At 40.9% G+C, this 17478-nt stretch overlaps 2 protein-coding genes across 2 annotated transcripts; one reads left to right on the top strand and one right to left on the bottom strand.

Annotated features, from left to right (window-relative positions):
* Window positions 1–1022: 1022 nt before the first annotated feature.
* Window positions 1023–5954, bottom strand: LOC109627450 (beta-crystallin A1-like). Its single transcript, XM_020083974.2, has 6 exons — window positions 5877–5954; window positions 5524–5600; window positions 5058–5176; window positions 2146–2287; window positions 1749–1891; window positions 1023–1389 (listed from the first exon to the last, which is right to left on the bottom strand). Exons 2-6 carry the CDS (start codon window positions 5596–5598, stop codon window positions 1242–1244), a joined length of 627 nt encoding a protein of 208 aa, XP_019939533.1. The 5' UTR covers window positions 5599–5600; window positions 5877–5954; the 3' UTR covers window positions 1023–1241.
* Window positions 5955–10471: 4517 nt separating this feature from the next.
* On the top strand, window positions 10472–16045 carry crybb1l2 (crystallin, beta B1, like 2). Its single transcript, XM_069530527.1, has 6 exons — window positions 10472–10597; window positions 11539–11639; window positions 11868–11986; window positions 12646–12778; window positions 12876–13018; window positions 15266–16045. Exons 2-6 carry the CDS (start codon window positions 11544–11546, stop codon window positions 15435–15437), a joined length of 663 nt encoding a protein of 220 aa, XP_069386628.1. The 5' UTR covers window positions 10472–10597; window positions 11539–11543; the 3' UTR covers window positions 15438–16045.
* The last annotated feature ends 1433 nt before the right edge of the window (window positions 16046–17478 follow it).

Here is a 17478-nt window from a genome sequence, read left to right as displayed (position 1 = left end):
CCTCAAAGGCATAAAAAAGCCCAAAAAATATACTTTAAAAAAGAAATACAATCACATAACCTGCATCACTTTCTTCTGTTGCATTCATTTAATATAAGGTTTAAATGCATAATTGTAGTGTCTTACAATTTAACTATTACATCAGTATGCTGGTGTAACTTATTGCATAAATTCTGAGATACTTCATCAATGATCAAGAGGTTTAGGGGGAAACACTCTGAACACTGTGCCTCAAATCTGTACTTTGCAAATAATACATTTGCACACATGACGTGTTCTGATACAGTGTGAATATAATAGTTTCCACACACACCATATCATCAGAGGCAGCATTAATATAATCAAAGAATAAAATGTTCCTCACAGAGGACAGGCCTGTATGATATTGTGATCTATTCATCACTGTCTGTGGTTCTGTTGTTATCTTTACTTCTTAACTGATCTGTCATGTCGATGTCCACTCACAGACGAACTACAGAAAACACTTCCCATGTGTTTTACTCATGTAAGAGCACAAATACAGGTTTAAGATTAACAGTTGCTTAAGGTGAGATGAACATATAATTACCAAAGACTATATTTACATAACTAGCTTGTTCTGGTGTTAATTACAGATGCACTAACTTTACATATAAGCTGTTGTGTAATGAAGGTTCTAGTTCTAATCAAACAAAGTGCTAAAAACTAAATAGCATTATAATTAGTCCCTTTGTGTTGTGTGTGTGTTGCTTCAAAATCATTTTACATGATTGTGCTGGTTTCCACAACAGCATGGGTTCTTAGATGCTTCCTTAAGGGTAAAAAGTAAAAGAGTGAAGTTTTACCAAGAAAGAAACAACTTGTGCCTGTGCCACAAAATTGTACCTTGCACATAATACACACAGTACATTTGTACACATGAGGTGTTCTGATACAGTGTAAATAAAGTAGTTTCCAGACTAATTCCCATCAGCGCTGTTGATCACCACTGTTGTCATCTCTGAGTATTTCCAAGCACACAGGAATTACAGGACTTCTCTTGCTCTGAATCTGAACTTTATTTCACTAAAACAAAATGAGTATTAGAAGAAATAGGAATCTAAGCGAGAATAAAGAGGTAGCTGCTACATCACCAATGGTGTGCATTGTCTTAAAGAAGCCCTCAGCTCAGTTGCCTTTTGGACTCATATCCAAAGCAGGGGCCCAGGTGATAGCCTGAGCCCAGCCTCTGCTGCTGCGTCCGGTGCGCATGTGTTTCCCTCTCAGTGCCTGATGCGTCTGATGGACTGGATCTTGGGAGTCTGGCAGTGGGAGCCCCAGTTCCTCCAGTGCTGGTAGTCTCCACTGTGTCTCTCACACTCCATGATGTACTGCTGGCCTCTGTAGCCCGGGTACTCATAGCACACAAAGCTGTAAACAGACAGAGGCAGGAGGACGTACAGTAAGTGAGAGGAGCTGGGTTTAATTGTCACGAGTTGTTCAATTTCAACACTAGATATCACAAAATTCTCCACACTACCTTTAAGTTTAGGATGTCACTACGTAATAACATTTATATTTGTTTGAAAAAGTTAAAACCCTCTAATCAAAGGGGATATGACCACATAAGAACATACAGGTACTTTCACCTCAACCATTGGATCTAACTACCTTTGCTTATTAGCCTCCCACTCACTTCTCTACTTATTTTTTCTCTCATCAGATTTTTCTTTTACAATCAAACACCATTGGTCAACATGAACTAGTACGTGTCAGGATCAGTGACTTACGCTCCACACTGCACATGCATAGAGCCCACCTCAGGGGTGAGCCAGCCCATGGCCTGCAGGGAGGGGTAGTCGTCGCACAGCTCGGTGCTGCGGCCGTTGAAGTTCTCCATCTCAAAGATCCTCATGCGGCTGCTCTGATGTGACTGTGGAGGGGCGGAACAGAGAATTGGTGTTAATTTTAGCATCAGGTCCTGTCAGACGGACGTACATTCGCCACTGACTTGTCTCATTTCTATTTTTGAACTCGCTCACAGTGTGGCTCACTCTTGTGACCACTCGCTCCTTCTGTCACTCTGTCATCACTGCCATCTCCATTCACCCTCTCTCCTGCTCTTTCACTCCCACTCATCTCTTCCTCTGGCTCACTGCAGCCCGGCCCTCCCCCGCAGGTACTCACGGCACAGTAGATGGGGCGAAGGGAGATGAGGCGCTCTGTGTGATAGGAGAGGGAGCCGCTGAAGGCGTCCCAGCTGGGGTACTCGCCTCTCTCCAGGACAAACTGCTGGCCCTGGAAGTTGTGGTGCTCGAAGCCCACCCAGCTGGACACACGAGGGGGGAAGAGGTCACATGAGTGAGCAAAAATGTTTCATATTGTCATCTCAGATCAGTCTGAACAGGAAACAGACTGCTGACAGGGGACATCAGACAAAAGAGAGATTACTTCCCTACATTTCCAGGTGCTGGAGCTCACTTCAGCATTTCCAGAATTTCTTGCTTCAAAACTTTCATTGAAATACATCTAAGAGTGATTAAAACATTTAATATTCCCCCAAATCAAAAAAGAAAAATGACACGTTGTTTTTAGAATACAACAGTCCACTACAGACAGCTGTCAGTTTTTACATGGACTAAAGAATGAAAGACAATCATTGTTTTTTTATTTATCCATTGGTTATGAAAGTCAACAACCACTCATGAAGTTTCCAGGGTTTAAGTTGCCAGGACTTACAGAAAAGACCAGAGTGAAGATCATAGACTGGGCGTAAAGATGGATGACGTGACTGTACCCCTAAAGTGAAGCCAAAGTGTCTTAATTGCCCCCTAGTGGCTTGCTGCAGTAGAGTAAATAAACCCCCCTTCCTCTGTGTTTATGGAAAGGACATGGACCAAACTAAAAAGTCAACAGTTTCTGTCGGTTTTAATTAGATATTTTCTATAAAGATGGGATGAAATGTCAGGATCGACAGCTGACACTGACTTGTGATTGGTCAAATGTGTGTGTTTTTTGTTTACATCCTATCCATTTCTACAAAACAGTCTGGGTCAGTATTCGAGCTGTCCCGGTATCTGATTTTTACTATGTGATAGTGGGCAAAATATTTTGCAATAACTATATTATTGCAATAACTATGGAAAAATAATAGTAATCAGTCAAATCCATCTTTAAGTTTGCTTGTTCTGTGTTTCTTTTTCTGCTAAATAATTAAAACTGAAAACACTACACAATACTAATAAGTACGATGTTGGAGTGTGAAGCAGATCGAAATATTTAAAAGGCGCTCCATATGTGTCTAATTAAAAGATACAGTAATCTACTTCTCCTAAGTGTACGAATGATCTGCTCTCTGCAGCGTCATCGAGCAGGTGTTTGGAGAATGTCCACTCTGACTTTGGCGAGCTGTACACAACATGACTAAGGTCTGTTACGTATAAATCAGCTCAGAGTGAACTTCTGCTCTTGAGTGCGTCAAAACACGGAGGGTGAGACAAAGTTTGCGTGTTTTTAAATTTGTCCTCAGTTCCTCAATGATCTGAGCGAGCTAAAAAAGGTTTTCTCACCCTGTGACGAGTCTGAGTCTACAGACGACTGTGTGGGGAAAACAGAGGACATTTATGATGACAGGCAGCTGGTACTAAATAACCACATGGTTATCAATGAAGACTGAGCTTATTTAATCACTCTAAGTGAATTTGATAATTAGTGGATCAATCAATACATCAGATATCTTCAACATGATAATTGTCTCTGGTGGATTGTTGTTATTTTACAAGCTTCGTATATGTTCCCATAAACTGTAAACTATATGCTAGATATAAAGAATAACAAACTGTATCAGGGCCATATTGAAGATTAAAAAAATGAGATTTCAAGATTAAAATGATAAAACCAGAAGTGAGAATAAAGTTGTCATTGGATGAGAAAAAAGGAGAAAATCGAAACTTCATCTAGAGTTACATTAAAACAAGTTTAATGCCAAAAGCAGTACTGACACATGTTCTTTGGTGGCCTGCTAGTGGCTTACTCATACATTTTTATTTTACTTCACTACAACAGAACCACTCCTGTTTCCCACTTTTTACTGCTTTTACTGCTTTTTTTCATATTGGCCCACTGGCCTCATTCTATCGTTGGGACCTCAACACCCGCCCCCCCCCGATCACTACTGCACAGGATTGGTTCATATTGACATAAAAAGTCCAAGATGGCGACTGTAACCATTTTAGCTTAATTTTTGAAAAATGGCAGGAAGTGGAGAGGCACCAAACATCTTAACGTAGTCTACAGTTTCTAATTCAAGTTTTCATAAAATGGTCCACCAGGTTGTGTTTTGTAAATAAAATCTAAATCTGAATCTCTAGAATGTATTTGAGTGTAAGTAGAAGTAAAGAACAAGTACTCTACTTCAGTTAATATATTTAGTTACTTTGCACCACTGATATTACACTTTAAGACTGAATGTATTGAGTTACTAGGACACAAATCTACATCAACTAAAGACACTAACAATATTGATAATATAATAATAGTAGAGATTTAAAATAGATGATCCTATGTAGCTCGTTCTCAGCATCAGTTTAGAGTTATTTTATAGCAGAGGGATCTTGACTTTTTCCTCTGCGTACACTATGAGAAAAGGAAGAGACACAGTTTTATCAAAGCAATAAAAACTCTCATGAGACCTTAAATGATCCACTGCTGACCAGTGATAACTGCTGACCACATGTAGGCGAGGCACGTGTGCTAGGTCTGAACAGCCTCCACACCGAGTCAATCCTGCAGTTTAAAAGACTTTGTCGAAAAAGAACCCGTTTCAGCCTCTCAGGGCACCTTGAATTAACTCTTAGTGGTGTGTCTTCTAAAAGGTCAGCGGTAGAAAGTAGACACGGCGCTGTTTGCATACACCCTGTATGGAGGGGCCTCAGACGCTTTGTTGTGGGAGCCTGGACACTTTCCTATCTTACCATCTTACCATGTTTCTACCTTTCTACGTCTCACAGACACACACTTACATAAACAAACACACACGCACACACACAGTCAGTCAGCTGTCCACAGAGACTTGCAGGCGTACAGGCTGTGTGACTCACGCTCCACTCTCCACTCGGATGGAACGGATGTTGTCCAGGCCGCAGTTGTGGATGTTGCAGCACTCGGAGGTGAACTCCAAGTTCTTGCCCTGGAAATGCTCCTGCTCAAACACAGTCACCTGTGGACACGGGAGAGGTGGGCATGAGGATGCAGTCATGTCATTACTCTGTGTGTGTGTGTGTGTGTGTGTGGTCCAGGATTAATTATGTGGTGGGGGCTTAAATCAATTTGTGTAGTCATAATATATTATATTCTAGTCCTTATGGGAACAAAAACCAAGACATAAATAATCACATGTTCTGGTAAGGACATGTTTTCCGGTTGGTTTAGGTTAGGGTTAGGTTTAGGGAAATTAGAAACTGAAGTCATGGAGACACAATAGAGAGAGTGTGTGTGTGAGTGTGTGTGTGTGTGTGTGTGTGTGTGTGTGTGTGTGTGTGTGTGTGTGTGTGTGTGTGTGTTCACCTTAAAGAAAGGGGCCGTACCCATGCTGGGGAAGGACATGGGTGTGGTCATGCTGCTTTTATTGACTCTGTACATCTCTAGAGTAGAGAAGGTCAGAGAGAGAATCAGGGTCATGGATGAGAAGATGTTTCATCAGTAAATGTCACAGTTGTTAGACAAATTCACAACAAAATCACAGACACACTTCTTATAATAAAGAAGTTAAAAGTTGCTATTTGCTGTAATAAACTCTCATTTTTGACAAGAATCATGGAAGCAGTGTGTCATCAGAGAAAGTAACAAAATGCAGCAATAATGATAATAAGTAAAATATGTGATTGAGGAGAATTAATTAACTTTTAAACTCATCTTACCTGATATGTGTCCTCGCTCTCCTCACACACCGGGTCCTCCTGACGTAGACTTTTGTCTCAACCCTACCGCCTCCGCTTTATACCGTCATCCACGCGGAACCCTCGTGCTCGCGCATGTGCGTGTGCAGCCACTACACTTTCCTGATGACTGTGAACGAGCAGAGTTTGTCAAGTGAGCAGTTTTATCTCTGTTAAAGGAAATACTTCCGGTGAGCCTTTTCAGAATCAAACTGTTAAACACCTGATTATAACAAGTAATACAAAGTCCTAACACGATAATAGAAAACAACAATGATTGTATCAGAAACAGATTATTAGATTTTTATATTTTATGTGAGTTTTTAAGCAACTAATAAAATTTGATTCTCGATTTAAATTAACAGCTCCATAATTAATAAAAAAACATTTTTTTACACTGTAATAAACAGTCTATTATTATTATTATTAGCCTATTGTTATATATTTGTATTTCAACCCGTGATCTAATGATAAGACTTGTCAACACATCTGTGGATCAATGTAAAATGAATCAGAAGATAAGCCATTTGATGAGTTGTTGAGTCAAATCTTTTTCAATCTTCAATGGTTTCAGGGATTTTTTTAATTGGCTGATCATAATTTGAATATCAATAGAAGTTAAATAAGTTCAGAGACTCACCAGTTACTTTGTCGATCATGGGAAATAACAAGCTAATTAAACCGTAATGACTTTAAGTACAGTCTTGCTTAATAGCATACTTATTATGTGTTTTTTTTTGTGAACTCCCTGATCTTACTTTTGAAGGCCGGAGGAAGAGTAGTTCCGGTGCTGCTCCTCTGACTCACTGTGAGCAGCTTGACGCAGGTGAGAACGTGCGCTCATGTTGGTGCGTAAAACCAAACAAACACGGTTTTTACGCGCGCCTGTGAGGCCGCCTCCCCCCCTCTCTCTTTGTGACCATGTTGTCTGTCGACTCAGCAGATCATACACAGCTGAGGTGCGGCCGGTGAATGCGGGGCTGTTGTTGGTGTATTCGTGTAGGTCAGCAGAGCCATCATATAGAGCAACAATGGTCGGGACTATAGGCAGAGAATGAGCAGGATTTGGAGAGACACCCGGGGAGCCCGATTCAATGGTTCTGACCTGAGGTGGAGGAAATTGGAGGAAAGAAATGCAATTAATGAGGATACTCATGAATCAATAATAGAAAAACGGCTGGAAAAGTAATTTATGAAAATATTAATTTGTCAAAAACGTAAGAAGAAAGCTCTGAGGAAATTATTTTTGTTGCACTGATGTAGAAAGTGGGCCCCAGGTTACCATAGCAACACCCCATTGGACTCATCTGGTCCTTGACAATCAGGCAGTTTAAGAAGAGGATGAAACCAAGTCATCTTAATATTTACTCACCTGCACACACACACACAGACACACACACTCACAAAGTCACCATCATTTTCTCAGCAAACTTTTCACACTCACTCTTTCATTTATAAATGCAGTGTGATTTGCAATTCTGAGCTCTATAAATATAACAAACTAAACTTGATTAAGCTCTGTTATGAAGAACACAGTAACAGCTCCACAAGAGCAATGACTTTCACTGGATAACTCTCATGATTATGCAGCCAAAATATATTGATCTGCTGGGGGACAATCATTGTTTGCTGGGGGACAATCATTGTTTGCTGGGGGACAATCAGGATGTCCTACTTAATTGTCGGAAATATTTTGGTTCTCTCTTTTTCCCTGTACACATTTAAACTTGGTTTTCTGTTTTCTGAAAATGAGATACTACACTGATACACTCATTCTAATACATTATTACATATTTGTTGATTGACCATCAGACAGATGAATGGACTGATGCAATGAACATTAAGTCCCATCAGTCTGCAAGGTCTGCCTATTGATTTGAGGGAGAAAGGGCGAGGTCATGTCTTTCCAGTCAGCTGTCACCTTGAAGCGATTCTTGACGACAAATATATTTTGATCCTTGATATTTGATTTTGCTGAGAAGGTGCAGTGCCCCACTGCATCGAAGGCTGCCCAGTGCTCCATTTATTTCTTCGACATAAACGTACAGACATCAAATATAATATATGTTGTAAGAAGGATTAATCAAACCAATTTCAATTTTCATCATGTCACATTTTTTAACTCACTTAATTAGTATTAGCAGCAGCAGTAGTGTTATTATTCCAATATAGATTTTTAGTAATATATTTCCTTTATGTGCTTCACTGACAGAGGAAGGAAATAATTTTTTTTTTTTTTTAATTGACAGGAATATAATTTCTTTCATGTGTCGTGTTTTATTGTGTCTTATGTAAATGTAATAATTTGACAGTGTCCTTGTACAGTTCAGGTTCTTAGTTATTTTTGTTCATTAGATACTGACTCTCTGTTCCCAGCACTCACTGAATCCTGCTGTTATTAGACAGCACTGAGAGGGAAGTGTCGGATCACCACTTCACTCCTCCCTCCCCTCTGACCTCTCACGTGATGATTGGAAGAGATTCAAACAACATGGTTTATGAGCCTGTAGTTGAACCTCAGGGCATTAGACTCTCATCTGGTGAACAGCTGCCCCCTCATTTTCTGTCCTGTGACCTCACCTGTATGGCAGAATGTGGAGCCACACATTTGATTCCCCTGTGTGCTAACTTCACCAAACTTGGTGCAATTATTTCTTGGGTATTATTTACTATTCAGCGGATCAATCAGAGGTCAAAGGTCAAGGCAACAAACACATTGTCCAAGATCTCTGCAAAAAATGGAATAAGAGACAATCTGAAGCTTATATTATTTGGACATCATATGATGTTATTTGATAAGAGATGTCATGAAGATGTCAGAAAAAGTTATCATATTGTTCAAAAATACTGTGTCTCCAGAGGTAGAGTGGGTCATCCACTAACTAACCGCATTCTGCAAGTGTCCTTGGGCAAGATGCTGAACCCCCCCCCCATAGAACAAAAATAAGTGCTGCTAATAGATCCGCTGTATGAATGTGTGTATGAATGTGTGTGTGAATGGGTGAATGGCAAACTGTAGTGTAAATGCTTTGAGTGGTCATCAAGGCTAGAAAAGCACTATATAAATACAACCATTTACTATTTACTGTATGTATGTGTGTGTGAATGGGTGAATGGCAAAACTGTACTGCACAGTGCTATTGTGAAGTCATTGAAACTAGAAAATCTCTATATAAATACAGACAACTAATTTATGATCAAATGGTAGGGATGATGTCATTGTGATGTCACAGGGAAAATCAGAAATGGCATCATATAAAGTATTCCTGCACCCAATAATGTTAGACAAAACCTACATCCTGTCAACTGTCATCATCACATGGTATGAATGACGACATGGCACCTCTACAACATAAAAGTTAGCATAGCCATTTTGGGTCATATAGAGCCCTCAAATTATGCATCACCCCTCCAATACTTCTCATTTCCTCTTGCAGCCGACGCCCACCACACCATTTTATCTGCCCACACAGGAGAAAAGACAGCAGGCTTTAATTTGATAGCTTTCTTCCACTGTGATGAAGAGGGCGATTCAGATCATTGTCCGTGCACACTCCAAACCGCTTTGCTCACCCAGAGGTGGAACGGCAAGGTTATTGCTTCTCACAGCTTATTGCTTTTCCTGTTATTGTTTGCCCCAGCGCCTCTTGATTACAGAACTGGAGGGAGTAGAGATGAATAATTTTGTGACAGGCTCCTAAATGTGAACCTGGTCAGCCTGGACGTCATTATAAGGGAGTTGCTGCTGGGGTTATGTCTTAAAAATATGTTTTTAAAAATACCACAGAAAGGGTTCAAGTCTCTCTACGTCACTCTCTTTATTTAATGGATTTATATTGTGCTCAAGTCATGAGGAAGTGGATTTGTCTTTCAGCCTGTCTGAGGTTTAATATATGCATACTCTGATTTTTAAGTTTGCCATATTCTCTTCCTGATATCCCTCTTGATTTTCAACTCACTAGTGCAGCCTGCACTGAACCTGCCTGTTTGGAATGGGCTCTTCTCTTGTGTTAATGCTCTCGAGCTACTGGGAATTATTCCTTCATTATCAGTGATTATTTGTCATTAGTGAGTCCTCTTCAAACAGTTCTACAATATACTGTCCCTTTGTGTGCTGGACGTTGTGTGCAGAGACCGGGTTGGTTCATCCTACCTGGTTTATCTGCAGTGAAGATTTTAAAAGATTTGAGAGCCGATGCTTTTTATAAAATGAAACTGAATTTGCTTTATTATTTTTCACATATGTGGCTTATGATTTGAATGAGTTACTGAACTGCTGTTATTATTTCACACATTACATGCTAGCTATTTCAGAGGTCTGTTCAGCAATCAACACAGAGTTGGTCGCTTGTTTATACAAATTTTTGTTAATATTTCAAGAATAATGTTTCAAATTGGTTATGTGCTCCACATACAGACAGATATTTGTGGAATAGTATAGTAATAGATTTACTGTATATTGGGGCATCTCTCTGCCCTCCACCTGCTCAACTGTCTGTCTCTATGTCTCTCTCTCTCTCCTCGCTCTCTTTGATGATGGGGGTATTTCTATTCTGTGGGGGCTGTGAGCTCAGCGAGTTTGTTGTCTGTCTCTATAATCCCCTCTCTCTGGGCGCCAGCATATAAAAGCTACAAGGGGCCCAGCGCACTCTCACACAGACCACCAGCCCCGAGTCTACACTTTTACGCACACACTGCCACAGGTAAGACAGTGGACAAACATCATACAGAAAAAGAAAAGGGAGACAGAGAGCCTGAAAGTTAAGATATGAAAGTCAAGCTATGTGAATTTCTTTGGAGCAAATCTAAAAGTTGGCAATGAAAACTTCATTACTTCTGCTAAAAGCAATTCTTAAATTTTGTCTGTTGGTATCTAACATATAACTTCAAAAATGACATTGGTTCCACAAGTGCGGCACTGAATTTGCATTAATGCTAATTGTTAAATATTAGGCTCAAAACTGAGAAAAGTTTTAAACTGCCGAATTCTATATGCAGGTACTACAAATGTACTGTACATTTTTGGATATTTGTGAAGGGTAAGGGTCAGTAGAATTGATTTGATTGCTTATTTGTGATGGAGGTTTTACTGTAACTCTGTGTGTAAAGCAAAGTGACAAGATGGTCATTTGTGTGGTTACGTTTGAATTGAATTCAGCTTTGTTGTGGAATGTGTGATAATGATTCAGGCTGCGAGAGACGATCAGAAAAATGGGAGGTTTGTGTCTCATATTCTTTTGTCTGTTTTTGTGTCTTTCCTGCATTACAAATTGTTTAAAAGTGATTATAAATAACATTTACGCAGTTGTATGTATTTTAGAGTCGGTGATGTTGTAATTTTAACATTCATATTTATAAAAGCTTATTAGAACTGATGTTACATGATCTATCCAGATCAGATGTCATTTGTCACAGGATGAATAATGCTGTTATTCTTTTGTATGTATGCCTTAGTATTGACCATAGGGGATTCCACTTCTTTTATAGCTTGTGTGTGTTCTTTCAATAATACATTCAATTTAAAATTTAAATTAAAGTACACATTCTTTGTGCATATTAGGTTATTAGTGGCAACCCTTCTTTGTGCAGTCTCTCAATGCAACAGTAAAACTCAACTAAAGAGCGATTCTTCTCCTCCTCTCAGTCATCATGTCTGCCGGGGGAGAGAAATCCAAGTCCGCTTCTCAGACTGATGGGAAGGTAGCTCAGAACAAGATGTCTGAGATGGGCATGATGTCCTACAAGGTACAGCACACACACACACACACACACACACACACACACACACACACACACACACACACACACACACACACACACAGGTCTGATGTCTGTTATCACAACCTGCTGGTTCTTCTAGCTCTGTGGGAGATGGTCTCTAACTACAACTGAGAGTACTAACACCACAGTCTTTCTATCATATTCTCTGTCATCTCCTTTCTCACTCTCATTCTCTTCACCCCCACTTTCCAGATGTGCGCATACGACCAGGAGAACTTCCAGGGCCGCTGCATTGAGATCACCGGCGAGTGCATGAATGTGTGTGACATGGGAATGGATAGGGTGCGCTCCCTGCGTGTCGACTGTGGACCGTAAGTAGCCCGAGCACGCACCGTCACATGTGCACGCCCTCCCACATATGCACGTATAATGTACCCGTCACCCACACTCGTCTGAGTAAAGAGTGGATAATTTCACTGCGGTACCTCACCATTATGCAACATTTCACACTTTGCATTTTAGACATTTATCTGATGCTTTTATGCTGAGTGATGTGCAGAGAGTGCAGCAGTATAATGAACTCCAGTACCCGAGCTACTGACGTAACAAAGCCACAAACAGTGACTGCGATGAGAGATAAAACATAGGACATGGGGAAAACTTTTTTTCGAGGTAAAAGCTATAAGAAAGTCAATCAAAGCAGAGATCCAGTAATCTAAACATATTTGATTTGCAACTACATAAAATTGGGCTTCAAGGGACTGAAATATCCAGATTTTACTCTGAGTCTGTATTAAACAAAAAACAACGGATCCTATATTTGATGACATCACAATTATTTTTTTTTTACTTTTAAAAACTCTTGTGTCCAAACCACTGAACTTGCTATACAACTGTTTACAGAGGCTGTGTATTACTCATGCGTAAACTCAAGTGTACTGCTCCTCCAAGATGTCTCCTTTAAAAAGACAAGACAATGATCTCTTCCCCTTCCTCCTCCTCCTCCCCCTTTTGTCATCTTCCCTCTCAGCTTCGTGGGGTTTGAGCAGATGAACTTCTGTGGTGAGATGTTCATCCTGGAGAAGGGTGAGTACCCCCGCTGGGACTCCTGGAGCAACTGCCAGAAGAACGACTACCTGCTGTCCTTCAGACCAGTCCGCATGGTAAACCCCTGCACTTCGCAAAAGATTTATTTATATTTCCCAGGCTCTCTCCCTTGTACTCTTTTTAACTGTCCCTCCTTTTCCTTCCACCTTGCAGGATCCTGAGAAGCATAAGATCTGCCTGCATGAGGTCGGAGAGTTCAAGGGTCGTAAGATGGAGATCATGGATGATGATGTCCCCAGCCTGTTTGCCTACGGTTTCACCGACAGAGTGGGCAGCATCATGGTCAGCTGTGGAACGTGAGTATTGAGGCAACTTGTTACAGCCATTATCTTGCTTTTTGCCTGAACCCTAACAGAGAGATAGAACTGAAAACCCAGATGTCCTTGACTGAGGTCACAAATGACACAAACGTTTTGCGATCGGTTGAGGCTGTCCACAAGTTAAAGTGAAGCCACGCTGCGGATTATTCATATGCGTGACCGTGTCATTACATTAATGATCAGTCGAAGGCTGTGTGAGTGATTGATTACACTTGGTACAATTGGTCGGCTGGCTGAGTATGGGAGCTTTCATTTTGGCCGTTGGTTTCTGTTTCTGTTGCGTCATCGGGGGAGTAAACAGGCACCGTTGCCAACCTCTCACACGAGCGGAAACTGCAACAACTTTTTGGACAAAGCTTATTTACTTTCTATAGAGGGGAGTCACAAGTACTGCTGGGTGAGTTTGAAACACACCTCCCTCTTCATCTAGAGTTCAGAGAGGCAGTGCAGCAATTTGTTTTCCAGGTGGATGCTGTGAAAAAGATATTGTGTCACTTCTAACTTTTTCTCTGATTATTTTACATGTAGATATAACCAAAACTCACAGCACTTTAGTTGTCTTTAAGTTTTGTGTCTGAGTTTGTCAGACAACATTAGACAACTATAAAATAAAGGTTTTAGCAGAGCAGCAGCTTGGAAATTACTGCTGGTTAACATATAGAGTTAATGTGTTTCAGTCACAGATTCATACTTGTTCCACTTTTTGACAACAGACACAGAAAAACATGTAAATGAGACCTGCCTGATCTAAAATGACTGTATATGTGAACACGATGAGGAGGAGAGAAGCAGACGGATAATGGGTTTAAACCGGCTGACATTAGGCAGAATATAAATCTGACACAATGATTTCATGAATATGCTTATACAACAACATTGTTCAACTTTGAGCTTAATTTTGCATATTGACCACACACATATCCAGACATATATAACTGTAGGTTTTAATCTGTTCAAAAATAATAGTTCAGCATTTACAGACTAATTCAAAAAATGTCTGTCTGTGTCTGTGGAATGCATATCTCGCAAACCATACATCTTATAATCACACTTTTTATGTGTACTGTAAATAACCAGAGGAAGTGCAGTGCTGAGTTTGGTAACACATGATATATTCAGTAATAAAAAGTTAATGAACAGGCGACCAGCACGGGTGGAGCAAGGGGCCTTCAGTCTGTGAATTGAAGTGAATACCTCTACGTCCTCAGATAAACAACAACAGTCATTGGCAACTGGTAGCCTGCGACTCAAAAAATCTGTAGTGCTTTATATTGAGCTGAATTGCAGAGCTTTTATTTTGAAAAATTGTGAATTTTGATCTGTAGATTGTGTTGATTGCTTTACAGACCTCTGACATATCCCACACATGAACAGTAATGAAGCAAATTGCATCATTCCATTCCATTTCAATTCATGAAAGCAAATAAACCAGATAGGATGAACACAAACCTTTCTTACTTCACCCTGCACTATAGATTGTTTAGCTCTGCACACAAAAAGTGACAGTATGATGCAGAACAGCAGCTCTGGAGCATTAACACAGGACAAGAGAATAAGCAGGTTTGCAACAGACACTGCACTAGTTTATGGAAAAACACAATTTCCTTCTTTGCTCACATTTTGATGAACAGTCTGACACATTTTATTGTTTCCAAAAACCACTTAAAAAACAAAGAAGACCTGCCTATGTTTTTTTTAGTGGCTGCCGACTGAGCAGAAACTTAGCTCTGAAACATTGCATCCTACTTCTGCAACAACGCTGTCTAAAAAAAGCCTAACCCCATTAAATCCAGCGTGTGTCAGACAGTTTCCACATCCGGGTGACATCATTCTCAAACTGAGACAGCAGCATAATCCCCAACTATCTGAGGGCTCTAAGTGTTTGTCTGGTAGCAAGCTCAGGAACAGAGGCTTTTTCATCAGCAGCAAGCCGAGGGTGTGATGAGCGTCAGCATCTCCGTGCAGCCAGGGGTGTGGCAGGCAGCAGACAGACTCTTATCGGCTGTGATTATTTCATTTGTAGCACTCCCTGTTCCTGAAACAAACAGCTGGGAGGCAGACTGACCTGTGGTTTAATGCTTCGACAAACAGATCGATGTCTTAACTTGTTAGATGTGTGTTCTCCCTGATTGGTCTGTCTCTCCCATTTTACTTGTTTGTTACTCATCTTTCTTTCCTGTGATCTGTTTCCTTTCCTGTCTTCTCTTAATCTCTCCCTCACAGCTGGGTGGGTTACCAGTTTCCAGGCTACCGCGGCAGCCAGTACCTGCTGGAGAAGGGCGATTACAGGCATTTCAACGAGTTTGGCGCCCGCTCCCCCCAGATGCAGTCCATCAGGCGCATCCGGGACATGCAGTGGCACCCACACGGCTGCTACACCATTTCCTCCAAATGAAACCCAGCGAGGGCGAGGAAGAGAGGGATCGGAGGAGGGAAGAAGGCAGAGGGTGGGCAAAGAGATGGAGGGGAAGCAGTGGGGAAGGCGAAGAGGGAGAAGAGGGAGAGGGTGTAATTGTTCCCTCCTCTGTCCCAAAAATACTCTTGGTGGTTTTAAGTGCATGATGGAGGGAAAACAGCAGGTTGTTATTTCTAGTTGTTGGAGCATTGAAATCCAGTGAACAATGAAACCTTATTCAAAATGTAGCAGGGGAAGAAGGAGATAATCATACCGATAATAAATGCCTGTCCATTTTTGTTCTCCCTCTCTCACCATCTCTGTTTGTCAGTTCCTCTCTCTCCTCCCCTCCCTCCTCTCTCCCCCTCACACACGTCTCTCCTGTATCTCACCGACGTCAGCTCCTCACTTGATAGAGGCCGACAGGGGTGGTGGTGGGGGAGACCAGGGGTTGAGGTGGGGGTACCAGTGTGGATGTTGTGTGTTTATGTGGGTGGATCCGTGACAGAAGGAAGCCACAGCAAGAGCATGGAGGCAATTTCTCTGAGGCTTGCTCAGAGCCTGAAGCCACATCAACCCTGATCCCCAATAAAGCATCTCACATCCTGCTCCGCTTGAAATGATGTCTTATTTAACATATGGTTTTGACATATAACTACCAGAGGTCTGAAGATGGGCACCAACACATTAATGGCCCACTGTTCTTCAGAACTCCACTGGATCACAAGAGGTCTCATACGACTCATTGAAGAGTTTCCTGAGTTCCCCTAAACTGGCAGGAAATATAGAAATATGAAATAAACTGTAAAATCACTTTAATGACGGTACATGTCAGTGGTGAAGGTTTGGGTAAGTTTAGTTTCTGAAACTAAAGGGGGTTCAAATAAGTACTTTGCTAAGGTGAGAGGTATTTTTCATTTTTTGGGATTTTCATGCTCTCTGATTGACTCTCACTTTGAGTCACAGCATGTCCACACTAATATGTTGTAGCTTTAAAACGCATATATCCACGCTCATGTTGCAAAGTAGGAGAAGAAAATATGTTTCTGACTTCATTGAAAAGTTAATTCTCAGTTTTACCTGGAGTTTTTTATGCCCCGTTGACTAAACAGGAGACTAAGCAAAGATGGAGGAGAAGTTGCACAATGGAACCTGCACATACATTATTCTGCACAGTGAAGCTCAAACACCCAGGAAACAACAAGCAAAATCCTTTTTGAGAGCAGGATTAAAAAGAAAGAGTAGAAACAAATGATCAGAATTTCAATCACGAGACACTTTGTTTGAAAAAATGAACAACATTCATTGCCGTGGATCTTGATGTGATATAATGAGAGACTATTTGGAGCTTAGACCCCTTGTGATGTCATCAACGGTGACATGCATAGGCACTAGACACTGGTGATGGGATCTAGAAAATGTTGAGGATGAGATGAGATGACTGGGCTCAGAGTTGGGCTTGACCAGGGCTCTGGATGTGTTGACTGGAGATGACTGAGGAGGGGGAGGGTCGCAGCAAATCACTGAACTGACAGCTGACAGCAGCAGCAACAACATGATTGATTGATTGAGATGACAGCAAAATCTTACTGGATTATCAAAACACCCAACAACTGATTAAAGGAGGTAATATATTCAAATGATTCTAATTCTAATCATCTAGATCTGGACATAATAGATATAGGAGTGAGACCTCCATTACTACAAAACTCTGTAAAATGCTGGATTTCACTTCTGTCCTCTTCTTTTCTGAGACTCAAAATGCTCTGTTGTGAATATAAAATGTGTTTTTTTTATGTACAAACACCTTGGAGAATCGACCGACTCGCTGGATGTCATTGTTAGAGCTCATCTGAAGGTAATTTGTGATTTCTATCCTCCAGTCCACATACACACAGTGTAATCACTCAATATGATGCGTACAGAGACACAGATTTGATTTATACTGATGGAAAACACTTTGGGACAACATTGTTGTTTGCCCAAAGCGTCGAAGCTCTCTGCATCAACCCAAACACTGAGCTCCGAAACTTTCCTGGAA

This window comes from Paralichthys olivaceus, chromosome 8 (assembly GCF_024713975.1).
Source record: "Paralichthys olivaceus isolate ysfri-2021 chromosome 8, ASM2471397v2, whole genome shotgun sequence".
Taxonomy (NCBI): domain Eukaryota; kingdom Metazoa; phylum Chordata; class Actinopteri; order Pleuronectiformes; family Paralichthyidae; genus Paralichthys; species Paralichthys olivaceus.
The sequence above is the reverse complement of the archived record's forward strand: the minus strand, read 5'-3'. Positions and strand labels throughout refer to the sequence as shown.